The 27,022-nt window shown below is 43.0% G+C and overlaps 1 protein-coding gene across 3 annotated transcripts; it reads right to left on the bottom strand.

Moving 5' to 3' along the window:
* Positions 1 to 376: 376 nt before the first annotated feature.
* On the bottom strand, positions 377 to 26,279 carry RNF20 (ring finger protein 20). Of its 3 annotated transcripts, none has more exons than XM_036065890.2 (20): positions 26,133 to 26,279; positions 24,873 to 25,027; positions 19,643 to 19,810; positions 19,379 to 19,526; positions 19,043 to 19,225; positions 14,437 to 14,555; positions 12,621 to 12,767; positions 12,367 to 12,444; positions 12,050 to 12,169; positions 9,869 to 10,048; positions 8,562 to 8,697; positions 8,112 to 8,233; positions 7,626 to 7,996; positions 6,116 to 6,233; positions 5,362 to 5,511; positions 3,805 to 4,017; positions 2,809 to 2,934; positions 2,517 to 2,657; positions 1,717 to 1,818; positions 377 to 1,484 (listed from the first exon to the last, which is right to left on the bottom strand). In XM_036065890.2, exons 2-20 carry the CDS (start codon positions 24,999 to 25,001, stop codon positions 1,308 to 1,310), a joined length of 2,928 nt encoding a protein of 975 aa, XP_035921783.2. In that variant the 5' UTR covers positions 25,002 to 25,027; positions 26,133 to 26,279; the 3' UTR covers positions 377 to 1,307. The 3 variants fall into 3 exon arrangements, with proteins under 3 accessions (XP_035921783.2, XP_077917658.1, XP_077917659.1); XM_078061532.1 differs by having other exon boundaries at positions 24,873 to 25,023; positions 26,133 to 26,269; XM_078061533.1 differs by lacking the exon at positions 26,133 to 26,279 and adding an exon at positions 25,699 to 25,721.
* Between the last annotated feature and the right edge of the window lie 743 nt (positions 26,280 to 27,022).

Genomic DNA, 27,022 nt, shown 5'->3' with positions numbered 1-27,022 from the left:
ATAAAGTGCATACAACACAAACAAAATTTTGTATACAATTTGTGGGTATTCCTGAAGCCCATTCATTGGCCTCTTCCATAGTAAGAAGCCAGACTGTCCAAAAATCATCACCATTTTTGGTAATTATCTCAAAATGTCTCTAAGAGCTATGTTGCTGGGACTTCAAACTAGTTGGGACTAGAGGCTCCCTGCTCTTCCCAACTAGAGGAACTTCCCCTAAATCCAGCTCCCCATGGGACTAGTGGTTTTCTGCCACAATATTCCAGAGGCTGCAGTCCCCTGATGCTGGGCAGCCAGCCTTCTTAGCCAAATGTCATAAACAGTAACTATCCCAACCCAAACCACCTGCTGCCCAAGAAAAACACGAACACTAAAACAAACTGAATCCTGCTTTAATTGAAGCTTATGGAGTATAAAGTCCTACAGAAACGTTACAGAGAATCTTCCGGAAAACAGGGATCACAGCAATCCCTGCAGAGAGGCAGATGAGAGTAATTCATAGCTCACTAAGGCCTCTCTGTACCAAGTTCCCAGGTACCCAGAAGATCTCTTTATCGTCTCAGTCCTGCTCCCCAGCCTCCCCAAGCTTGATTTCATTGTAAGATAAAAACTAAATTTGAAATTATTCTGGCCTCAAGAAATTTAAAGACTTTTTAATGAGTAGGACATTCAAAACTTAAATAACTTCCAACATGGAACCCAGCTGACCTTAACAAGTTACTTTGTTAGTGAAGAGAAAATGGACTGAATCATCCTGGACATAATTTCATTAAGGCTTCAAACCATCCAGGAAAAAGTGGCACAATTATACCATTTTATAATCCAACTTTACAAAAAGTTTACTACCCAAGTCAAGAAATGTTTGTGCCCACAGAGAGCTTATTTCTAAAAGATCCCCCTCACCCCCCAAAACAGCCGTAGGTCTCCACTCTTCTTTGCTCCCTTCTCCGTGTCAGAAACACCAATCTACTTCTTCAGGAGGAATGGAAATCCAAGACTATATAGTAAGCCTGAAGAAGAAAATGCTAGGAAATCTAAAAGCAGGAAAGAAATAAGCTGGTGGGAAGACAAATGAGAGTTGTTTGTTTTTAATTCATTCTTAAACCCAAGACTTGCCTTTACCGGTCCTTTTCCCTGAAATCATCTAGCTATTAGAGAGGAGAGCCTGGACGTAAAGTCTGTGAAGGAAAGGTCGCTGGCAGACAAACTGCCCTGTAAGTGACAGTCAAGGAGAGAAGAGGTAGAGGTTTTGGTGCTTAATGAAGAAGTGCCTGTCTAGCCACTCCCTCTTCTACTCTTGGCTTGGCTCAACCAATATAGATGCGATGGAAATCATTGGCACCAAACGCGGCGTTACACTTGGGACATTTGCGCTGACGGGTGTCATAGCGTGTCTTCACACACTCAAAGCAGAAAACATGAAAACACTTGGTCAGTACGGCGTCCTTTTTACGCATGTTGCAACATGGACAGGTCAGGCGTGCCTAAAAAAAAAAAAAGAAGTAGTCAGAGTCTGATCGACCATAAAGGTTTAAATGGCTATCATATGGAAGCAAACGAGCACGAAGACAAGAGTGCCACCGCCGCCCAAAAGAAACCATCCTCTGGTTCCCTTCATGTAAATAAGTTCGGTGTTTATTCTCCCAGTCTATTAGCAGGCCACTTCAGGCCTGAACAAAAAGAACACAAAGAAATCACCGAGGCAGTTTTCCTAACCTTGTAATCCTTAATCTCCTCCATCAGGATCTCATCACATTTGGGCACATTGTCTGGTTTCTTTGTGGTCTCCAGCTTCCTTCGAAGTCGAGAGATGTCCTCCTGTGGTAAGAGAGCACACCCATTAGACGCACTCCCCCAGACCTGCCATTCTGAGGAAAAAAATTGCTCCAACTTGAACTTTCTGCTCGGCAAAGAAAGGACTTTCTGTCCTCTCCCGGCCAATTATCTCTTAGGAATGCAGAGAACCGGAATGGCAAATACCTTCTTTTGTTCCAGAGCACAAAACCATAATCCTATTACCAAACTGAGTTGCACCTAACTACTGTCAATGCAGTTCTGTAAAAATACAGTCTAAGAATTAAAAAAAAAAAAAAGATGAAAAACTTGATAAGCAACTTTATTTTAAGGCAATTACTTTCAAGCTGAAGGTAGAGTGGATTAAAATAATTTACAGATGTATGGATAAGGATAGAAAGTCATCATGAGAAACACTGGACATGCCAAAAATAGAAAAACTATAGAACTTTAAAATCCTCTAGTTTGATATGTTGCTACTTCTTTACAAATTTACCAATTCATTCAATTCATAAGTACGTATTTCATGCCCACCGGTTGGTAGGCACCGTGACAGGCTTTGGGGGATATGGCAGTGAAGAAAACAGACTTGGTCTCTTCACTCAAGGAACTTATAATCAAGTAGGAGATGACACACATCAGACCAATGACTCTTTCATAACATTTCAGAGCTCAGAACATACATAAAAGGTGAAATGTAAAGAAAACACAATTGCTCTTGCCTGGGCTCGTTTGAAATTGAACATGTCCTTTTCTTTGGTAACACTGTTCTCCACGATCTCATCCTGAAAATCATGGAGCTTCTTCTGAGCCAACTCCAGTTGCGCTTTGAGGTCATCCGCCAGCTGGGCTGCCTCCATCGCCTAGGTGGGATGTACAAATAGCGTCCACTTATTTCTAAGGAGGCAAAACGTTAACCCGGTCCAAAGAAGAAAGTGAACCTATAATTTCATCCGTGTCCTACTTATTTGTTCCTCTGAGACTAACTTTAGATTACAGAGTAAGCAATCCTACCTTGCGTTTATTCATCTCTAAGGCTTGAGTCCTAAGACCCAGCTCCTTCTCCCCCGTGCCAATGTTGCTTTGTAACAGATGCTCCTTCTCTTCCAATTTCCTTACTACCTGTAACTGCGCATCAACCTTTGAAAAAGAAAAATCATACTTTAACACAAACAGGAAAGAAAAAAACTATGAACTTACTAGGCGCTGTTAATCCATAGGCCCACAAAAAGAGAGTCTGTTAGAAATCTCAAATCATCACTCTCTTTACCCATGAACCCTTCAAAATACATGCAAGACCACAATACTTAAAAGCTTCCCTTTTCATATGAAAAAAAAACAAAAAAAATCATTGTTGATGATTCAAGCAAGAGTTTAAGAAACCACTGAAAATTCTTCTCCAAAATTGCCAAGAGCAAAAGGAATTACATTTACAGATATTCACCTTTTTCAGTCATACTAATTCTCGAAGTCTGGCAGTTCATACTAGGCCATGTAAATTATAGCTCAAACAAAGGCCATGTGTATCTCTCAGAATGGTTAGAAGTTCTAAAGCAATCTTTTTCTTGAAATTCACACACAAAGTGGAGTCACCATGAAAGGGTAAAAAGTCAAGTCACACCCCCACAGACTCTCATCCCAACATCCAGAGGTAATCAGGTAACCACTCTGTTTCTCATGCAGCCTTCCAGAAATTTGTAAACTACACAGCACACACACAAAGACGTACACATTTTTAACATAAAAGGGATAATAAAACAAATCACTTAATGATAACATCTTCCATACTAGCAGATCCATATTTGTTTTAACAGCTAAACTGTACTTCTTTGCAGGGATGTATAATTTGTTTAAAAGAATGCTAAAAATATACATTTATACCAGAATGCTAACAATACACATTTTCAGGGTTTGTTGTTTTTTTTTTTTAAATGCCACAATAATCATTCTTTAATGCATGTAGAAAGTGCCCTACTTCAACAGAATTCTGGCAAGCTCTATTCAAATTACCTGAGTCTTTAGAGTCAAAACCTGGTCAGCTAGCTCCTCCTTCTCTTCTTTAAGTAACTTGTGGATCTGATTTGACTTGATACGCTCAGACATGAGCTTGAAATTTGCATCATCCTTCTCCCTCAACTGCTGCATTAAACGGATATTTTGCTCTTGCATGTCTTCAAAGGCCTGGCCTGTAACATCCATCTCCGAGAGGAGAGCCTCTTCTTCCTAAAATACGGAGAAAGAACCCTCATTTTAATAGAATCTTCTAACTCCAAAGAAACGAGCACTGGAAACTAAACTTTCCCAGTGTTCATTCAGAAATAAATTAACCTAGTGACAGAGAAACTCAGTTTTAAGCAGCTTAGTTTTGTCAGTTAGGTTAGCCCGAGGAATACAAATGAAGCCCTTATTATCTGAAGCCACTGGCACTGATGATCTGATGCTCAGCTGATTTATATTCAGAGTAAACAAAACTTCTACACACCATAATGCAGCAAACTGATCAAGTAGCAGTTGGTGAAGAGAACTTCTATCACAAAACCTCCCATTTTCCCACACTTTTCCACAACTGTAATATCACATTTCACTACAGACTTTCCAACAGTACCGCACAACAATCTGATGGGTGAAGATCAGTACCTAAAAATATGTATTTTTTAAAGATTTTATTTATTTATTTGAGAAAGCATGAGAGCAAGATTGAGAGAACGAGTGGGGGGGGAGAGGCAGAGGGAGAAGCAGACTCCCTGCTGAGCAGGGAGCCCGACATGGGCCTCATTCCCAGGACTCTGGGATCATGACCTAAGCCAAAGGCAGCCGCTAAACCGACTGAGACACCCAGGTGCCCAGTACCTAAAAATATTTTGACTTATATTTTGTGTTATGAGGAGACTGTGAGGAGAAAAGTCTTTACAGTTCTGTGACCCAGAAACAACCACACTTAACACACTATTTATTTATAACCTATTTGGGGGCATGTTTTTCTTAGTTTTGTATATTTGGTTTTTTGTTTTGTTTAGATTTTATTTATTTATTTGACAGAGAGAGACACAGTGAGAGAGGGAACACAAGCAGGGGGAGTGGGAGAGGGAGAAGCAGGCTTCCCATGGAATAGGAAGCCCTACGTGGGACTCGATCCCAGGACCCTGGGACCATGACCTGAGCCGAAGGCAGACGCTTAACGACTGAGCCACCCAGGCGCCCAGTTTTGTATATTTGTAATCATAATGTATATAAAACCTTATATATATATATATATATATATATTTTTTTTTTTTTTTCCCCATTTAGACTCACTCCTGATTCCAGATCAGCAGAGGAAGGATAGATCCCTCCATAAACAATGTTTGAACAACTGGCTACCCAATTTGAAAATAAATTTCCTGCCTCACAAATACATAAAACAAAATAATAAAGAATGAAAGACGTCAGTCTAAAAACAAATGTACATATAGGAGAAAAACATTCACAAAAAGAAAAAGACTGGAATGAAAGAGCACACTGCACTGTCAATAACTTATCAAGTAACATTTATTTAAAAACCCAACTAAACAAAGAGAGTGTGCCCACCTGCTTGGCCATGGCCAGCTTCTTCTGCAGGTACTCTATCTGCTCCTCAACTGCCCGGATCTTCCTCAAGGCGTCCTCATCAGCCATCTTCTTGTTCTCCTTTTTCTCCTTATCCTCTAGATCCTTGAGTCTTTGCCTTAGATCTTCCAACTAGAGAAGGTAAGGAATCACACGCATGAGAAGAAAAAGCTATAATACAATTTCAAAAATCAACTGATCCTGTGTAGATGGAGGGCCCACAATACCAAAGAACCTTGAGAGAATTCGAAAGGGAGAGAAACGCTTTACTGGCAGGCCACATCACACTGCTCTAACTTCCCTCCATTCGCACATGACACACTTGTATAAGCGACGCTGGTGAGGAGTGCACGTTCACCTCTCTTTAGGATAGTGGTTCTCACCCTTTTTTTAAGGCCCCCAAATTGTAAGAGAATATGACATTCTTCCCAAAAGTAATCAGAAAAGTGACTCACTATAACAAAGATTTATGGGAAAAGCATTAATGGGAAAGGGGGAATAAAAAGCCTGAAAAGGTTACTCCTATTCCCAGAAATTGTGATACACCTTACCACCTAGTGGACAATACAGAAATCTGTTTTATTTTAGATGGTCTCTGAAAGGGAAGAAAATGCTGCTGAGTTTTAAATGCTAACTTTAAAGATGAAGAAAGAAACTACATCCTTCACAAATGTGAAGGAAAATCCCATAAATGCAGACTGTAACCAGAATGACAGGTAATGGCAGACTACATTACCTCTGCCTTAGACTTCTTCTCAGCCGCCATCAGCTGAACTTTGTCTCTCTGTTCCTTTGGGGCAGAGCGGTACATATCTAGTAATAGTTTCATCTCCTTTTGGCTCTCTTGTGCCTTCCTATGAGGAGGGTGGTAGAGGGAAGGGAAGGGTGTAACGAGAAAACACAGGACATCAGAGCAAGGGAATTTGGAATTGAGCAAAATAATTTACAACAGTTCCATGTACACCTTACAGCACAGCTCTAAAAGAAAACTTCTGCACGGACCATCAGGAGACTTGTGGATATACTCAGAAACTATAGAAAAGCAAGCTAACTAATGGAATCATTTCTCCTTCAGACCAAGTTCTCCAACATAAAGTTATAAAATAAACACCTTGGCCCTAATTAAAGAGGCACAATTCTGGGGCCCCACTCTTAGAAACTGAGATTCAGTAGCTCTGTGATGGGGTCCAGGAATATATTTTAAATAAGTCACCCAGATGATTCTGATACCACACCTGAAAAAAGCATTTGCCTTAAAGAGATCAAGAAGAAAGAATGAGAAAAAAGGGAGAAAACTAGATTCAATAATGGAGTGATTAGCCATCAGCTGAAGACTGAAACTTCACCTCCTACTAAATTATCAAATCTCTCTTTTTTTTTAAGATTTTATTTATTTGAGAGAGAGAGAATGAGAGAGAGCACATGAGAGGGGGGAGGGTCAGAGGGAGAAGCAGGGAGCCCGATACGGGACTCGATCCAGGGACTCCAGGATCATGACCTGAGCCGAAGGCAGTCGCTTAACCAACTGAGCCACCCAGGCGCCCTAAATTATCAAATCTCTTAACTATACTTTTATATACCAAAGAAGTTCAAATGTTTTGAGCACAGTTGTCCTTCAAATCCACGTATCAATAAAGGCACAACCATGACCAATGTGAAGCAAGACGTAACCAGTTCTACCAGAGAAGTTACTGGTTATGCAGGAAGAGAAGGCACAGTATGTGACATTATGTTGGTATTTCATTAACCGACAGGTCTGTCTTACCATTTCCATGCCTGCAGGAATAAACCTAAGACATCTCTTAAAATGATCTGATACATACACAAACTAGTTAACTGCTAGGCAAACAGATCAACGTTGTTCAAGTTATACTGATATAAACTCTACCCATTATGATTTTAAATTATAGTTCATGCCAGCAATCTGCCAGCAGTTAATTTCAATAATTCTCATGAGTATTGCTTAAATCTGACACCCTGGTCCCTTAATTTGGATTCATGAAGAATAAGGCTACAAGTTCAGGGCTTACTGAGACCCGACCACTGAACCAGACTATGCAAGAGCCCACACAAGCCATTTTGACTGCACACTTGATTAAAAATTGAGGGCACAATTAATTGTACATTTAGTTATACCCAAGATACTATGATGGTCTGTAAGTCATGCCATCCACCAAACATTTCATGCATGATGTCCTAACCTCAGCTTCTGAGTCAGAAACAGTTTCTCTAAATTCTGCTCTTACTTGAGTTCAATCTTCAATTGTTTGATAACTTCTGCTTCCTTTTTCCTTCCATCGTCATGTTTCCCTTTCTCTTTATCCTTAGCAGAGTCTCTTTCTTTCTCTGACTCTTTCAGTTTCTGCTTCTCTCGTTCCCTCTCCTTTTCCTTCTCCCGCTCTCTTTCTCTCTCCTTCTCTTTCTCCCTCCTTTCTCGTTCTCGTTCTTCCTCGTCCCGTTTGGACTTAATTTCATTGACTTCTTCCTGAGATGCCTTTGACGCGGAGGACTGGGCAGCTAAGTCCTCAGGATCTTGCTTCAGTTCTGCAGGCTCATCCTTCGGGTCCTCAGTACTGGACTGAGACTGCAGGAGGGCAGTGCCGCTGCGCAGACGGGTCTGGGGGACAAAGAGGGGAAGGAAGCGCATCACTGACGGCAACCACCCTGCTCGCCTCCCTCGAACCCGGCTACACGAACGGAACAGCAGCACTTAGTCTACCCCTCCTGGTTACCTTGTTCAGGTCAGACTGGGCTTCTCTCAATTTCCGCTTGTACCTCAGGACCTCGCCTTTCAGCTGGTGATTGTGATTCTGGAGGCTACTGATGAGGTGGCGCATCTCCCGGTTTATGGGGCCTTAAATACAGCAACAGCAATGTTATGAAGAACTGTGACAAGGGCAAAGGCACAAGGAGAGAAAGTGCGGAACACATCAGGGACCTCTGAGAAACAGGGAAAATTACCAAAAGAAAGATTCCTTCTCAGAAGAAGAAAACAAAACTGGCCAGTCTGAGTTGGGAAAAACAAGCACCAAGCTGTGAGCCAAAATGAATTCCAGGATTTGGTTTAAGGGTCTTTAAGACATCTGAGCTCCACTTAATCCTAACAAGTCCAGGTAACCATACGGTATTGTTTAAGGAAGGCATTTGCAGTAAGCTGCAGCGTGAAGCAAGAATAATCATACCTGCTTGCTCATTGGCGGCAAGGGTCTGCTCAAATTCTATCCTCAGCATCTCATACTCCTTGCGGACCTGGGCCAGCGTATCTTCCAGCTGGATCACTTCGGTCCTCAGCTTCTTATGAAGACTAACTTCATCTCGCTACGTGCAAAAAAGGGAACCAATCAAAAATTCTTATCCAAATGTGGAAACATCATCATATTCTATTACTAGGTTTCCTAATTTTGACCCATAAGGATCTAAGAAGAAAAAAAGGAAATACTAAGAGGGATTACTCTGAAAAGTTCCAATTCAATCAATATATAATAAGGGGGCGCCTGGGTGGCTCAGTTGGTTAAGCGACTGCCTTCGGCTCAGGTCATGATCCTGGAGTCCCGGGATCGAGTCCCACATCGGGTTCCCTGCTCAGCGGGGAGTCTACTTCTCCCTCTGGCCCTCCCCCTCTCATGCTCTCTCTCTCTCATTCTCTCTCTCAAATAAATAAATAAAATCTTTAAAAAAAAAAAAAAAAGAATCAATCAATATATAATAAGCACCAGGCAGCTACGAAAAACTGATTTGAGAACTGGCAGGATATTAAAGAAATAGGGGAAATAGCCCCTTCCTGTGAGAATGTTATAATTTACAAGGATTATAAACAATAAAACGGGATATAAACATTGTAAGGTAAGATATATTAAATTCAATTCATTTGTCAGACATACAGTAAAAGACCAACTATGACAAATATTACCTTAAGGACTATGGAAGGTATAGAAGTGAACACATGAATAAAAGTTTTTGCCTTAAAAAAAAAAATTTACATTTGCCCGGACACATATAATGGCTTATAAACGGTGCGGCAGCTTCTACCCACTACTCTCGCCCATGCACATAAGGCTGCAGCCATAGTAAACTATTTCTAAATCTGTTCTTCTCACTGCTGAGAATGCCCTTCTATTTTGTCTACCAGTAAACTTGCATTTATACAAAACTTGTATTTACGTTTTCTACCAGTAAACTTAAGATTCACACTTTACTCTGGCAAGTGGTTATCAGGAAGGTTCCACAGGAAATCAGATGCTCTGTCTCCTTTATTACTGCCTCTTTTGGGTACGCCTCTGTTGTCCCATACCTCATTCTAATGGTCACTACTCTCCCCGCTAAGCTGTATGATCCCAGATGCCAGGATGCTCACCATCCAGCAGAGTAAAGACGTATGGCCACTCCATACACGCTTACTAAATGAGCGATAATTGCTCACGAGAGGGTAAAATTATAAAATTTACGAGGCAGAAAAGCTTATATACAGAAGACAGAGCGAGGCTGTTACCTCAATGAGCTCCACTTGGCGCTGGTGGGTCCCCCTGGTGCCATGAAGCAGTGTCCGAGCCTCATCCAAGTGCGCTTTCAACTGCAGGCTCTCATTGTACAGGACGGAGAACTGCGACTGCATACAGCGGTACTCCGGGGTCTCCTTAACCGCCTCCTCCACCGCGCTCCGCAGCTCCACCTGAGGAGGGCCCAAAAACGAGTCAGAAGCAGAAGCTAGCGTCTGTGCCCTAGATGCCAGACAGGGAATAAAACCTTAAACTCAGTGATGTCCTGTGCAATTGAGACAAGCTTTTTTTGTTTTGTTTTGTTTTTGTTTTTTAAGATTTATTTATTTGTCAGAGAGAGAGAGCACATGCAGGGGGAGCAGCGGACAGAAGGAAAAGCAGGATCCCTGCCGAGCAGGGAGCCCAATGCAGGACTCAATCCCAGGACCCTGGCATCATGACCTGAGTCGAAGGCAGACACTTAACCGACTGAGCCACCCAGGTGTCCTAAATTGAGACAAGCTTTATGAAGATTATGGATTATATCTACCCACTCTTCTAGTTCTGTAAAATCTACATCAAATTAAATCTGACCAGCCAAGAGGTGACACCAGGTAGGGGCGCCTGGGTGGCTCAGTTGGTTAAGCGACTGCCTTCGGCTCAGGTCATGATCCTGGAGTCCCAGGATCAAGTCCCACATCGGGCTCCCTGCTCGGCAGGGAGTCTGCTTCTCCCTCTGACCCTCCCCGCTCTTGTGCTCTCTTTCATTCTCTCTCTCAAATAAATAAATAAAATCTTAAAAAAAAAAAAAAAAAGAGGTGACACCAGGTACCTGTGTTCTCCACCCAAGAACTGTTTTAATTGATACATATTTTACATTATGTATCAACCTACACCCAATGACACTAGAAGAGCCCTATGAAATTTGTCAGATGTGGGGACACAAAAAAACCCTATGAAATTTGTCAAGATGTTTAATTCTTAAAACATAGTTGAGGACCCTCGTCATTAACTTGTTCTTTTTATTAACAGTCACAGAGAAATATATATATATATATTTTTTTTTTTTTTAAAGATTTTATTTATTTATTTGGCAGAGAGAGACACAGCGAGAGAGGGAACACAAGCACGGGGAGTGGGAGAGGGAGAAGCAGGCTTCCCGCGGAGCGGGGAGCCCGATGCGGGGCTCGATCCCAGGACGCTGGGATCATGACCTGAGCCGAAGGCAGACGCTTAACGACTGAGCCACCCAGGCGCCCCGAGAAATATATTTTTGACATTGTATCAAAAATAGTTATGCTTCTCTTAAGCAACGGTTTGCTTTAGTTACCCAAACACTTTAATTGATTTAACTCAGGTTGGGTTTTTTTTTATTTTTTGTTTTTTTCAGTACAAACATCTTTATTTACCTAGAAACAAATCAAATTATAAAAGACATGTGGCGGGGCACCTGGGTGGCTCAGTCGTTAAGCGTCTGCCTTCGGCTCAGGTCATGATCCCAGGGTCCTGGGATCGAGCCCCACATCGGGCTCCCTGCTCTGCGGGAGGCCTGCTTCTCCCTCTCCCACTCCCCCTGCTTGTGTTCCCTCTCTTGCTGTATCTCTCTCTGCCAAATAAATAAATAAAATCTTAAAAAAAAAAAAAAAAAAAAAGACATATGGCTATGACCAAAAGAGGGGCAGGAAGACTTTCAGAATCCATGTTCTTCCCGTACCCCCAAGAACCTGGGGAGAGAAAATTCTAACAGGCAGGTTTGAAAACCAACAGGAACCATCACTGATCATGTCTCTTTCTCTGTTTTGGCAGGTAGGAACTGCAGAGCCAAATTCTATGACCCACATTTGGCAACTCCTGACACGTGAGTAGCCTCCCCTGCTACAGGATGTATGTATTCCTTGCACAGATCTTGTACACAAGCCCCATTTTTTAAAATCCATTTTGGATCATCACCCCAGTTTACCCTACTCATTTTTCTCAACAATTCCTAAGTTAGAGTACCTTGATTCAGTCTTTGTAGGTTGTTTTAGATCCTTTTCAGAACAAGGCACAGTACAAATAATTAAGTAAATAAATAGATACATCAACAAAACTCACATTTTTCTTTTCCCTCATAAGTTATGAGGGCCGACCAGCATGTATGTGAGTTGATCAGTGAAAAGTTTCATTTTATGGCCCTTCAGAAAGGTTTCTCCTACCTTCAGCTTCTCATTTTGGGTAGTGACCTCCTCCAGGTCTTGCCGAAGTTTCTCCAGCTCACAGTGACGGTTCTGAGCCAGCTCTTTGTTCTCCTCAAGCTCTGCATTCATTTCCTCAAACTGGAGAGAAGCAGGAAAATAGCAAGATGAGCATAAAGAAAGAATTCTTAAGTCGTTGCCATTCCTAAGCTTCCACCTCACCTTCCCATTCGTCTAGCACAACCCCACCCTGCCACCTGTGAACTCCTCAGTACCAAGCACGACAGCTGACATGAGGTCAAAGACGCGTCGCGTCCCGAGCGAGTGGCGGACTTTACCTTCCGGGCATTGATGGTGATTGTGCCACCATACAAACTGCTCCCCGCTCCATATACCTTATAGCCTTTCGAATTCACCTAAAGGAGGGACAGAGATTCTTTAGTGAGAGGAGAGCCGAAGATTTTAGTCTGATAACCAAAGTACTTTCAAGAGTCCATTTTGTCCCCAGGTACTACTACCCAGGTCCGTCCTTTCTGAGTAAACTCCTTAAAAAGGACTCTAGTCTCTAAACCGTGAATGAAACAGCACTTGCCCGTTCTAGGACTTCTGCTAAGTGTCGGTTGAGTCGCTGTTCCCTCTTCCGAATTTTGTCAATATCCCACTGCAGGTCATCGATCATGGACTCAAGGACAGACACTCGTGACTCAGCCGTCTCCACTTTACTCTGCAACTTGGAGAACTACATCCCAAAGACAGGCATCCAGAAAAAGAAAGCCAAAAAAAGACAGAGTGAGAAAAGCAATACCTTCCATCACTATCTTACATCCCAAATCTCACAAAACTAACCCTTGCTTATGTATCTTGTAGACAAAATTTAAATAGAAGTTGCTTCACCTTCTTCCCAATGCATGAGTGTAAAAATAAAATCACGAAAACTCTAATTACAAAACTGTTACATGTTCACATTAATCTATATATACCCTTTGTGTTGGTTTTAAAAAATGGCCCCCAAAATCTTTGGTAGTCCTCCCATCAAGAGGTGGTGGCACTGTCCCCTCCTCTTGAATCTGGGTCAACTTTAGTGACCCAATGGAAATGATGCTACATAACTTGGAGGCTATGTCTGAAAGGCCATGCAGGTTCTACCTACTGTTCTTGGGACACTCATTCTCTGGAAGAAGCCAGCTGCCATGTTAGAAGCCCAACTACCCTGAAACTGCCACGCTGGAGAGGCGACATGCAGGCGTTCCAGGGGACAACTGAAGGGGAGCTCCCACCCAGCTGACAGGCGACATCAACAGCCAGCCACAAAAGCCACGGTGGACGTCAGCTCAGCTGAGCAAAGCAATGTCTCTCTCCAGGGTTAGTAACGCTACATGAGATTTGGGAAAGGGCCAGAAGAGGTGAACCTTCTCACCCTGGTCGCACCTAATTAATGTCTCAAACATGACAGAAAGTTATTCTATTTTTCAATACACTCCGATCTATTTATAAGCACTGCTATACTCTACACATTAATAAACTTCCCAGAAGATTCTCATGCAAACAGCCGGCATGGACCTTGGCACTCGAGTTTACAAAACAAGAGCATAATGAAGAACGTGGGCTTCGAAGTAAAACACCTACATTCAAATCACAGTTCAATCACTTGCTGGCTGTGTGTTCAGACCAGTTACCAACCTCCTTGAATCTGCTCCCTTGGCAGTAAGATGGGAATTGTTTGACCATTAGAGATGATACTCATCAAGTACCGAAGTGCTAGGCACTAAGTAGATGGTAACTACTAACTAAAGTATGTCAAATTTCAGCACAATATCCTTTCAACTAAACTGAAATGATAATCAGGTGTGTCAGAAAAATCTTAAAGGCCTATTATTACTTTATCTCAATCACTGTATATAAATAAATAAGTACCCGAGTCCTGACATGATTTGGTCATGGTACTATTTATGCCCAAGTCTGGGCTGAAAACCCATATTCCTCAAGTTCCCAGGCCATCATCAATACAGTAGTTCCTACTGTCCCTTTCTCAGATGAATTTCTACCAACCCATTCCTCAGTAACATTGTGCATGGTATTTTATATTTGGGGTAATTCATCATTTGGGGGATTGGTGTGTTGTTTCACAAAACCCCACATGATGGTATTTCTTCCTAAAAACTAACATCGTAAAGTTTTCTATTTAACAGAGGCACAAGTCTAGGAGAAACATTTGATTTTTTTTTTCCCCTTAACCTTTCCTCAGATTTTGATTTCTCAGACCTGGCTGCTTTAGCCTGCCCTGCATGCTCTTCAATATAAAAACAGGCTTTCTACAGTCAGATGATCCTCAAAGCACTCAAAATTCTGAGTCTATTCTAGTGCCACAGACCACTAGAAAGTAGCATCTCTCCTTTCGGGTCAAGTACCTCCTGAGACATGGTGCGATGCTTCTCCTGAAGGAGGTCTGTCAATTCCTGGAGCCTCATGTTCTCCTGTCCAAGGAAGGAATTCAGCTCCTGCACCGCCTCCTCCACTATCAGATGATCTGAGAGAGAAGAACTGCACTTTAGTTTAGCATCTATAGTGTCCAGTTTTAAAACTGCACCTCCCACCAAAATATTAACATGCTATGTCACTTTATTCTCCTGAAAACCTTCAAGAAGTAGGCTGGTTTTTATTATCCTCACGTGACTGATTCAGTACCCAGACCTTAGCTGACTTGCTTAAAGAGATGAGCCAACCTTGTGCTTCAGGAGAGGATGACACAGAGCCAAGGTCACCTAACGCCCATCCCTTTCCACAAAGTCAAAATGTAGTGAGAAAAGAAATGGAGGTTCTGTAACTTTATTTGGATAAGGCACAATCACCCAAAAAATGCATTTTAAAATTGTAGACAAGGCAGAGGTATCTCTCATCAGTGTCAGACTTCATAGCAATAACATTCTATTTCAAAAGGCTATCACAAATTCCTATTATTCACTAACAGCAACATGAAGCATCTCTCTGTTGAAAGAGAGAAGGGGGGGCAAAGGGGCAGAAATTTCCTTGCTCAAATGAGCACCTATAAAATCACAAAGGATAAAGATAAGAGCCTTCAATTACTTAACATATTCCGGAATACGATGCTAGGGGCACTCCTGAAGCTCAAAAGCCAAAATGTACACTATAATTTACAAAGAAGGGAGATAAATTTACAGAACTTATTACACCAAGTTAATATGTTTAAAACTAGAGTCACAAATATAATAGCTCAAATCCAAATGTTAGCAAGTGAAACCAGATACTCTCAGGATATATAGTGCCCTGGAGAGAGTTATCAGGAGGAAGAATTGTGGGCTCTCCTACTACCCCTTGGCATCACTCAGAAACACCATACAGAACAGGTTGGTCATGTGGTGGTTTTTGTGGTTTTTAACCAGGATTGCCTGTAGAATCACTTGTGGAACTTTAAGATTAGACACTTCCCTAGGACCCGTCCCACACCTACTAAATAATACCACCCATGGGCAAGGCCAAAAAAACATATGCTCCGGGAGCTCTCAAAGTGATTCTGGTTCATAACTCAAGTTAAGAACTAGGAGCTGAATTTTAGTCCTTTTAATGTCCTGAGATACTCAGAGGCCTAGAATACAATAAGAGCTCAATAAATACTTACTGAATTAATAAACAAGCTGTTAAATGCAATTCTTTTGAATCAAGGATAAAATAAACATGGGGAAAAAATGAACTGCCAAAAAAGTATAGTTGATGCTACAATTCATACTTTATAGATCTTTATCTCTTAAGTTCAGCTTATCAATGGCAATTGCCTTTTATGCTATAAAAAAATAACTCAGTGATTTGTAACTCATAATGTATTTATTTTTGAACTTAAACTCTAACCTGTTAAAATGCATGCCATCAAAAATAATTTTAAAATACTATTCAGTATACCACCCATTTCAGTTCCTTCTTAAATATACCAATTATTTTACTGGGTATTCATTTATAAAATCAAGTTTAACACTGGCATAACCTCTGCAGAGGGCATGTTATCTGCATATAATATGCATATGGTTCATCCATGCGGCATATTACTAGGATTTAACCGTGTCAGCCACCTGTTCCAGTACAGCCAAGGGAGAAAGAAGTAACACCCAGCTCAGTTTACATTAGGTGACAGGGAGGATTTATAGCCACTCATTCACCATAATTAAGCACGCACTAGATACCAGATACAGAGATTAGCTAACCCACAAGTGGATGTAATATATGAATACGAAAGTCTGGGAGGACACAAACCACACTGCTTACAAAACGGTTATCTTTGAGAAGTGGGATGGGAGGACTTTTATAGTCTACTTTTATCTATCTCTGATTTATATATTCTAAAACTGGTATCCAAATAATTAAATACACAAATACGCTAATATACTTATGCAAAAGCAAAAGAAACCCTTTCCCATCAAATTTTCACAAGTCTTTTACATCCCTCATCTTCTAATTCTGTTGATAATTTAGCCCAAGTATCCTTAAAAAAAATTACAGAGTAGGAGCGCCTGGGTGGCTCAGATGGTTAAGCGTCTGCCTTCGGCTCAGGTCATGATCCTGGAGTCCCAGGATCGAGTCCTGCATCAGGCTCCCTGCTCAGCAGGGAGTCTGCTTCTCCCTCTCCCCCTGCTTGTGCGCGCTCTCTCTTTCTCTCTTGCTCACTCTCCCTCTCTCTCAAATAAATAAAATATTTTAAAAAAAAATTACAGGGGCGCCTGGGTGGCTCAGTTGGTTAAGCGACTGCCTTCGGCTCAGGTCATGATCCTGGAGTCCCGGGATCGAGTCCTGCATCAGGTTCCCTGCTCAGCAGGGAGTCTGCTTCTCCCTCTGACCCTCCCCCTCTCATGCTCTCTCTCATTCTCTCTCTCAAATAAATAAAATCTTAAAAAAAAAAAAAAATTACAGAGAGCGCCTGGGTGGCTCAGTTGGTTAAGCGACTGCCTTCGGCTCAGGTCATGATCCTGGAGTCCTGGGATCGAGTCCCGCGTTGGGATCCCCACTCAGCAGGGAGTCTGCTTCTCCCTCTGACCCTCCCCCCTCTCATGCTCTCTCTCTTTCTCAAATAAATAAATAAAATCTTAATAAAAATAATATAAAAATTCTTATTTGCCCACCCAATGGTTCATTACATCCAACATACTATTTTCAGAAACAAAAGGTTAAACATCTTTCTTTTTAAGTAGGCTCCAGGCTGAATGTGGGACTTGAACTCACAACCCTGAGATCAAGAGTCACATGCTCTACTAAGCCAGCCAGGCACCCCGAAAGGTTAAACATCTTAATAATAATCAGAGAAATTATGGTATTACAACTAGACCATGATCATTAAAAATGTGAAATCAGGGCATTTAAGAAGATGCAACCTAGCTACACAAATACTTTACTATACTGTAAAAGTTTAAGTTTCTCCATTAACACTGACTAGCAACATAATTATTTCAAATAGACACTTCTCCATCCGTGTAATATTTTCTTTTATCTTTTTATTTTTTTGAGGGGGAGAGGGGCAAAGGGAGAGGGAATGAAAGAATCTTTTTTTTTTTTTTTTTTAATTTATTTATTTGACAGAGAGAGAGAGAGCGAGAGAGGGAACACAAGCCGGGGGAGTGGGAGAGGGAGAAGCAGGCTTCCCGCGGAGCAGGGAGCCCGATGCGGGCCTCGATCCCAGGACCCCGGGATCATGACCTGAGCCGAAGGCAGACGCTTAACGACTGAGCCACCCAGGCGCCCGGGAATGAAAGAATCTTAAGCAGGCCCCATGCCCAGCACAAAGCCCAACGCAGGGCTCGATCTTATGTCCCTGAGATCATGACCTGAGCCAAAATCAGGAGTTGGACGCTTAACCAACTGAGCTACCCAGCCGTCCCTCTTTTATCTTTTTAAACACAGAGACCATCTAACAATTCTAAAATCTGAGCCAACTCTTTCTGAAACTATTAGAGATAACAGATAAACAAAAAACAAGAACATATTAGAACTAACTCTTTGAGGGGGGCACGCCTGGGTGGCTCATTCGGTTATGTGTCTGACTCTTGATTTCAGCTCAGGTCATGATCTCAGGGTTGTGACATCGAGCCCCAGGTCGTGGAGTCTGCTTAAGATTCTCTCCCTCTCCCTCTGCCCTTCACAACCCCTCCCCCCACTCTCTCTCTCAAATAAATAATTATCTTTAGGGGTGCCTGGGTAGTTCAGTTGGTTAAGCGTCTGCCTTTGGCTCAGGTCATGATCCCAAGGTCCTGGGATCGAGTCCTGCGTTGGGCTCCCTGCTCAGCAGGGAGCCTGCTTCTCTCTGCCCCTCCCCCTGCTCGTGCTCTCTTGCTCTCTCGCTCATTCTCTCTCAATCTCAAATAAATAAATCATTAAGAAAAATAATAAATCTTTAAAAAAAAACTGACTTGGGGCGCCTGGGTGGCTCAGTCGTTAAGCGTCTGCCTTCAGCTCAGGTCATGATCCCAGGGTCCTGGGATCGAGCCCCACATCGGGCTCCCTGCTCGGCGGGAAGCCTGCTTCTCCCTCTCCCACTCCCCGGGCTCGTGTTCCCTCTCTTGCTGTGTCTCTCTCTGTCAAATAAATAAATAAAATCTTTTAAAAAAAATAAAATTTAAAAAAAAAACTGACTCTTTGAAGTCAAAGTTCAACATCTAATAAACTAAATTTTTTAAATATAATTACCAATATTTAAAATAATATCCAAAAACAGAGCTACTCCTTAAATAGTAAAATTAATTTTGCTACTTATAAAAGTGTTTAATTAACAGAGTATCAGAATGGGGCTTTCCTCAGCTTCTTACAGGACCGTCATGTGGCTCAAAATATGAAGCACTTGTAAAATATTAACATGCCATAGCAACGACATTACTGGTATTACCGGTAATACTGGAGATTGGATTCCAAGGAATGTAATCAAAAATAAATACATAAGTCTGCAAACTACAAATGAGCATGCAAAGGTGAGCTCTTATTCCTCCCCCTTTTCTCCCAGTCTCCTGGTTCTTGCCTCACCTCCACTGTTCAGCTTCCGCGATAAGAGCTCTACTTTTTCTTGTAATTTATCATAGACAGTCACAATCTGGGACACAGCTCGGCGGGAGGACTCCACACGCTCCTGCAGCTGAGACTCCATTTCTTCACTGGAACTGCTGGCCAGAGTAGCAAGGAAAGAGAAAGCTGGCTCTTGCCCTTCCCCTGAGGACACAGGGGGGGAAAAGAAGCTGTCAACGTTATAAAACTGGAAATATCAAAATCTTCTTTCTTTCCTCAAATGGAAATCCTGAAAGCAAAGCTCTACTTCAAAAACCCACATGGCATGTGGTGGTAGCATCCACCACACATACTCACCTCTCTCTCGGTCATCTTTCCGTTCCTGATTACTATCAGAGTCTGGTTCTGGTTCCGGCACGACAAGGGCTTTTCTCTCCGTGAGGAGATCTCCCAAACCCTGCTCCAGATCGTAACGTTTAAGGATGATACGGATGTTTTCATCAAACTGGAGAAGGGTGGGCACGGTTATGAAAAAACAAAACACAACTTGGGAAATGAAGAGAGTGCTAAGGCAAACAAAAATGCTCAAATAAAAATCTGAGCAAATAAACAGTGAGCTACCTGACTCCAGTACCGGTTGACAATCAGCAGTGAGGCGTCATCGGTGGCCTGTCTTCGTTCCAGTTTTTCGATGTGCTCACGGAGTTCATCTTCAATGGCCTGCCGTTGATCCAGCATTTCTGCCAGCTTGCGATTTTTGGTTTGCAGTGTTCGAATGTCTAGCTCCTCCTGCCCCAGGAAACCAATCTTATTAGTCTCCACAAAGAAATTAGGCAAATCAGCTGTTAAATTCAACAGGGTCATATTAATTAGTAATTTCCTGTGACTAAAGCTATTCATTTTTAAAAATCTTACAACAAATAATTGGATAAGTAGGAACAGAGGAAGTAAAGGAAAGAACCTGCGATGAAGCGAAGTAAGAATGACACTAATATACTAGAACTTGGACCTCACCCATCTCACTGTTCTCTTCTCGTGGACACCCACAGTCCTGTGAGGCTCCACTGTCCAGCTCAACCACCTTCTATCCTGACCACAGCTGCCATCTATCTCCTCAGCACTGCCCCCCACTCATTCAAGAAGCTTGGCACCTGGGTCCTTCTCTGCCCCAGTCCCTGCCAACATACCCCGTGAGCGCACTACACATGTGGACGTGTACACATGTGGACAAACCATCGAATCCTCCAGTGTCTAGGCTGCGTTCTGAATTCCTTAACTCCAATGAGTATCTCCCCCACTGTGCTTCAGCCACACAATTCAAAAGCCACATCTTGGACTTCTGTCATTATCTGGAACTATGCCACAACTGAAATCTTAAATTCCCTGAATAAAACCTTATCTTTCCAGGTACCTCATGCCCTTATCCCCATATACTGATCCTCATCTAGATCTCCCAGAACTTTGAATTCTCTCCCTTTTCCTTGTCAGTCCCTTCTGTCTCCACTATCTTCCATACCTTGACCTCAACTTGTGCTCAGGATCTCATTCTCTTCTGTTTCTGCAAAAATATTGCTCCACCAGTAATTCCACACCTTTCTCAATATCTTTCACTTTTCTCCCTAATTCCTTCCCTAGGACAAGGTGGGGGCTGGAAGTGAGGAGGGTGGGGGGAGTATCCCAGGCAAAGAAACAGGATTGGAAAGGATTACATTTTTACTTTACCTAGGAATTCATGAATATTTTAAAGCAAGAACTGTTTATTAGAGCACCAATTTCTTGTGTTGCTTTTATTTTCCTTCTTCCATTTTGGCTAAAACATTCTTGATATGCCAAATTAGTCAAGAGTTTCCCAAATGTACAGCTTATTAATACTATTAATAAATGAAATCTTCGGGGCGCCTGGGTGGCTCAGTTGGTTAAGCGTCTGCCTTCGGCTCAGGTTGTGATCCCAGGGTCCTGGGATCGAGCCCCGCATCAGGCTCCCTGCTCGGCGGGAAGCCTGCTTCTCCCTCTCCCACTCCTCCTGCTTGTGTTCCCTCTCTCTCTCTGTCAATTAAATAAATAAATAAAATATTTTTAAAAATAAAAAATAAATAAATAAAATAAATGAAATCCTCAACCTCTTCTCTGAGCCCTCCTTTTCCCTTCTTGCTCTAACTGAAACCTGGATGAGAATGCTGTTGCCCTGCAGGTTTCTCTGGCACTGCACTGGGCCTGGAGACAGGCAGGCATCTTCCTTGTTCTCCACTGCCACTTCCAGGCCATTAGCCCACCTGCCTCCCTAAAACCTCCTAGCTTTGCAGCTCATGCCACTGGTCCACACCACCTGCCACCCTGCCTTCCTGCACTGGGCTATAAACGCCCAGATCACTTCCCCATGTTTCCTGAAGATTTAGCACCTAGCTTATTACTACTTTCCAATGCTATTCCTGTCACAGTTCTTACTGATTTCAATTCCCATACAGATGATCTTTCCTGTATCTCAAATCATCAAGTCGTTGACTTCCTTTCCACCAATGATCTTGTCCTCTACCTCCCGCAGCCACCAAACTCCTAGTTAGTCTTAGTCTTAGCTGTATCTGTCTGCTCTCTAAGCTCAATTTCAGACATCCCATTCTCCACAATTACCACCTACTTTTCCAGCTCACTCTCTCTAGTTTCCTGATTCCTATAGTTCTTCACCTCCTCCAGGATCTACAATCCATTGGTTCTATACCTTTCCCATCCTTCATTCCTCTCACTTCCTCACTCCCTTCTTTATTGAACTTAAATTCTGCAATCAGTCATAATCACACCCTTTTCTAACCTCCTTCTTCCTTGCTCCTTTTTCACACTTACGTGGTAAAAACCCCACCCCTGGTAACATCCAACTCTCCACTCCTCCAGGCCTACATCCACGCAGCTGAACGTGACCACAAAACATAAAGTACCATGCTGCCTGGGCTCACTTTGAACTCATGATCACAGAGTCAAGTAGGTCCTCAGTGCTGCCCAGCAACAATACTTGATCTCTCTAGTCCGTTCCCTCTTCAAGATGACTACTTCATACCTTCTCCTGTCTCTTCAAACCTCCAACACTTCCTCCCCCATCCTCACTCTCAGATGAGTCGCCTCTGATTTCACTGAAAAAAAAATAGAAGCAATCAGAAGAGAATGTCCACATCTATCTCCCATAACTGCAGCTACCGACCTACCTACATCTGAACTCATATTCACAGCCCTCCTCTTTGTTGCTACGGATCAACTGCCCCTGCTCCCAGTTAAGGCCAATCCCCCACTTGTGCGTTATAGCACATGCTCTCTCCCCTATTCGTGGAAATCACACCAGCAACCATCTCCTCTTTCTGCTACCTCATCAACTTTAGCATCTCTACCAAATCATTTCAATCAACATGCTGTAATAGCTCCTACTTTAAAAAGAAAACAAAACCACTTCCCTCAACCCCACATTTCCATCTGGCTAATGCCACATTTTCTTTGTCTTGCTTTACATCAATACTCTTGCAAAACATGGTCTTTCCCCCTTTCCTCTTCTCTTCTCTTCAGCTCACTGCAATCAGGCTTCTAGCACCACCACTCCATGAATACAGTTCTTATCAAGGCTCCCGAGAACCTTCTACTGCTAAACCTAATGTCTCACTGCTCTCCTCACTCAGTGCTCTCCTTACTCAAACCATCAGCAACACCTGAACAACTCCTTTGTGAAACACTCTCTTCATTTGGCTTCTGGACCCCCACTCTCTCTTGTTCTCCTACTTCATTTTCTGTCTCTTTGATCAGTCTCTTCTCATCACCTTGACATGAAAATATCAAAGTGCTTCAGGGCTCTGTTGTCAGTCAAACCTCAAACCTCTTCCTTATCTACACTCACTTAGAGCCTCTAGTCTCATGGATTTAAATACCTCCTACAAAATGATGACCCCCAAATGCACAGCATTAGCCAGACCTCTCCTCAGACTGCAGATTACAGTATCCAACCACCTACCCGCTCAGATGTCTAATAAGTATCCCAAACTTGCATGTCCAAAATCAAACTCCTGCCTCATCCTCCACAGCTTCCCAAAAAGTCTGCTCCTCTCTTACTCCTCCCCAGCTCAGCAAGTGGACAGTCTGTACTTCCAAAATTCTGGATCTCATAAACTTTATCCAATCCATCAGCAAATCTTGTCAACACTACCTCCACAGTGACCCAAGCCACCACAATCCCTCATCAAGATTACTGCAACAGCCTCCTGTTGTGGACACTTTTGTGCCCCATGCCATGTCCTGTCAGCCTGCCAGACTTCAGCACAGCTGTGGTGGACAGCTCCATCCACCGCCAGCGTTCCCACCTCAAGCTGCCCAGAGTCTTTTCATTTTTTGTTCCACAACCTCAGCTGGCTCACTACAACAACCCTGAAGCGCAGAGGAAGAGATATTGCCTTTAAGGGTAACCTTCAACCAACTGGCGCAGGAATTAGTGGGTATATGCCCCAGCTCCCCACCCTTAGAGACATGAAATGGAAAGGAGAAGAGGCAAAAGGAACAAGGGAATGACTTTGCCAACTGAACTCATAAACCTTGCTCCTCTACAATCTATTCTCCAAGCATAAGTCAGAGCATGTTACTCTCCTGCTTAAGACCTTCCAAAGGCTCCTCACTACCTTGTGGATAAAGTCCAAACTGGGATGTATCCTCTCTGCCTCCCTTAGAGCATGGGGCTATTTATCCCTACGAACAGCACTTCTCCCACTCGTAACTGTAGAACAACCTGTGCCCTTGGCAGGGCCGCCTTACAAACTGACGTCCAGGGCTGTCTTCAGTGTAAAGCATAGTATCTGGCAAATAACAGATGCTCAACAAAGATTTATATTTATTGAGTTAGCAAATGTCCTTGGGATGCATGATGAGATCCAGTGTTAAAACAAAATCACCTCCTGGCAGAGTATGGAGTAGCTGAACCCCAGAGAGACTCAGAAATGACACTTCATCAACAATTTACTCTGAATGTTCCCATTATTCTCTCTGATCCTGAGCCTAATTCAAATAAGCAAGAGATGTGGTTTTATAAGCTATTCAAATGTAAAGCATTTTAACACCATATCCCCCTGGCTGAGTTCCAGAACACAGACTCCTGATCTAGATCCAAACCAATTATAGTGAGCTTCTGATGTCTAATGGACATATAATATTACTCTAAGCTTCTGGTGTATAACAGTCTAATGAAACTGTCAACTCCATAACAGCAAGGACAGAGACTATTTTATTCGCCATTATATTCATAATATCTAGCCCAATAATAATTACTAATAGCTCACACATATTGCGTACTTACCATATTAAAGGTAACGTTTTAAGCCTTAACAGGGGCTCTTTCATTTTATCCTCTCAACAACCCAATGAGGTGGGTATAATAATTACATTTTATACACAAGGAGAAGAGGCACAGGGAGGAAAACAGAAGGCATGCAGCTAGGAAGTGGTAGTGCTGAGGATAAATTCCAGGTCGTCTGGCCAGACTCTGACCCTTCATCACTCTGTCAGTGATTTTGCTACACTGCCTCTTAGTACCTAGCACCTAACTTTTCAGTGAATGAAAAATGAATGTAGTTTCCCACTGCTAATGCCTATAATCAATGTGTATCAGGCACCACACCCTCCAGAGATTAGAAGCATACCTTTGAAAATAAACACCAAATGTCCATATACTCTTTTCAGAACTGACCACCACATCATTTCACCTACTTCTGACTATTTCCCTCTTCTTTTCAAATAAATTTCTCTGACATCAGAAAGCTTCCTAAACTCTTACTTTCAGGATGCAACTGAGAAAAAAAAAAAAGCGTACTCTCATAGCACTGTTTCCACATACCGTTGAAGAGACACCCCCGAGCTTAATCGTCTCCACTGTGGTCCCTGAATCTTCAACAGCTGTTTTCTTCTCCGGGGGCATGGATGTGCCAGGCTCTCCAGCTGCTCTTTTATTTCCAATTCCTGACATCTTGGCACCAGATGATAGCAGTCTTCCTGGAGGGGGGGAAAAAAAAAACCCCAGAAACTTAGGTAAGAGATACAAGAAGAGCAACAATAAAGAGATCACCTATAATGTAAAAACTAGCAATTTTTCTGGCCAGCCTTTTAACCGAAATCCATTAACTTCATACCAAGTGACACAATCTCCAAATTCCTCTTGGAAAGAAAAAAGTAAACTGTGGAGTAAAAATCAGGGCTGAATTTACACAACCACTAATTTCTGAATAGGATGCTGATAAGAAATGAGAAAATGGGCAAAGGATGAAGACATCAAGAAAAATGTCAGAGAAATTTCACTTCCTGAAATGCCAGAATCAGAAAAAATAGTTTGATTAGGACAGGAACTAATTCTATTGTGTTGGAAAAATCACAGAGCTGAAAGAGATCTCAGAAATGTCTACTAAATCATTAATATTGAACAAGTCGTGTATCATCACTGAGGCTCAATTTCCTAAGCCAGAAATAAGAGTATATAATTACTGTGCCCCTTTCAAGGAATGAATAAGTACAGAAAGAACGTAGCACAATGCCTAACACGAAGAATGCACTCAGAAATACTAGCTCCCTTTCTTATACTTGCAGTTTCTTCCCTATTTGCAAACGTTCTCCTCATGATTTCGTGCAACCCTAGGGAGCCTGGACCTGAGAGTGAATCACAATTCTACCTCTCAGGGAGCCGTGTTGCCTTGAAGGAGTTCTCCAAGAGCTTCGGTTTCCTCCCACGTACAGTCGAGTGGAACAAATACTCCGTCCACCTAAACTGCCTCCCAGGGTTTCGGAGCTCAAAGGAGAAACGGATGCTAAAGCACTTTGCTGCTTTAGAAAGCAGCCCTGCCATCACCGAGACTACACACTACCCTGCTTCCTATTCAAGCTCCAGGAGAAGGCGTTATCGGCGGCAGTAACCTGAGTCGGACCTCGCCTGGAGAGAGGACACAGAGCGGCAAGACAAGGGCCGCAACCCGACCGGCAGGCGGCAAGGACCCCAGCCTCCCGCGCCGCCAATTGCAGGCCCAGGAGAGGGAAGCCCCGGAGCCGGAGAGGGTGGAGATTCCCGAGGGCCCGCACAGTCCCGCAGCGCCCTTGGCCGAGATCTAACCTGGGTCCTAACAACTGGCGCCGCTGGGCAGCGGGACTCAGGCAGTTATTCACCAAGGTCCGCTCAGCGCCCCCACTTCTCACCCCTGACCCGCAGGCGAGGACCCATCGAAGCTTCCGGGAGGCGGGGCCAAGGACAGGAAGAAGGTAAAGAAAAGAGGAAGGCGCTTCAGCGCGGCCGGGCGGAAGTGACGCCCCGCGAGGGCGCCGAGCGCCCGGAAGCAAGTGCCGTCTCTGTAGCAACGCGAGGCGCCTGACCTCGGCGTGCACCCCGTCCCCGCAGTCGTTGGCGAGAGCGCAGTGACTTTTTGGCTTGTTGGCCTATGTTACTGCGACCTAGTTTTTCTACTGAAATAAGTGCCTCTTACTAGTGCTATGGAGACTCGTCCAGACTGCCGATTGGCCGATGGTCCGGTCAACCTCCGGGTGGAAAGAACTAGCCTCAGCCATCTCAGGAAGTCGTTACTCGCGGCCCATTCGTGCTGAAATGAAGGGTTCTGGAGAAAATCCAAACGATTTGATGGGTTTCGGAGGCTTGTAGGTTTTTCTTACGGGAAACTATATACAGTCGTGCCAACACATTAGAATTCTTTGGGGAGTTTGGGTCCTTCTAGGGTAGGGCCTGGCATGGGCATCGGTCTTCTATCGCTCTTCCACCCCCGAGATTCTAAGGTGCAAACAGGGTTGACAGTTACTGCTTTTTTGCTTCTTTGGAACAAGAAATTGACCAGGGAAAAGATAAGAAACATAATAAGTAGTTTCTGATCTCAACATTAGTCTATTTTAAGCTAATTAGGCATTGATTTGTAGTCAGTAACAAACTGCTATTTCCCATTCAATTAAGCTAAATGCCTAATGAAGGTAATCAATCTAACTTATCGATAAAAAACT

Source organism: Halichoerus grypus, chromosome 14, assembly GCF_964656455.1.
Source record: "Halichoerus grypus chromosome 14, mHalGry1.hap1.1, whole genome shotgun sequence".
Classification (NCBI taxonomy): domain Eukaryota; kingdom Metazoa; phylum Chordata; class Mammalia; order Carnivora; family Phocidae; genus Halichoerus; species Halichoerus grypus.
Note: the sequence above shows the minus strand (reverse complement) of the source record. Positions and strands in the feature narration are given on the sequence as shown.

What these genes read in the sequence shown, in the direction of transcription:
- RNF20 (XM_036065890.2), bottom strand. Translation starts at nt 25,001, where the DNA reads ATGTCAGGAATTGGAAATAAAAGAGCAGCTGGAGAGCCTGGCACATCC. An exon ending in TAGCAGAAGTCCTAGAACGG is followed by an intron (nt 12,445 to 12,620) that starts GCAAGTGCTGTT and finishes TCCCTCCTTTAG; the next exon opens with GTGAATTCGAAAGGCTATAA. An exon ending in CAATTGAAGATTGAACTCAA is followed by an intron (nt 6,234 to 7,625) that starts GTAAGAGCAGAA and finishes CCCTCCTCATAG; the next exon opens with GAAGGCACAAGAGAGCCAAA.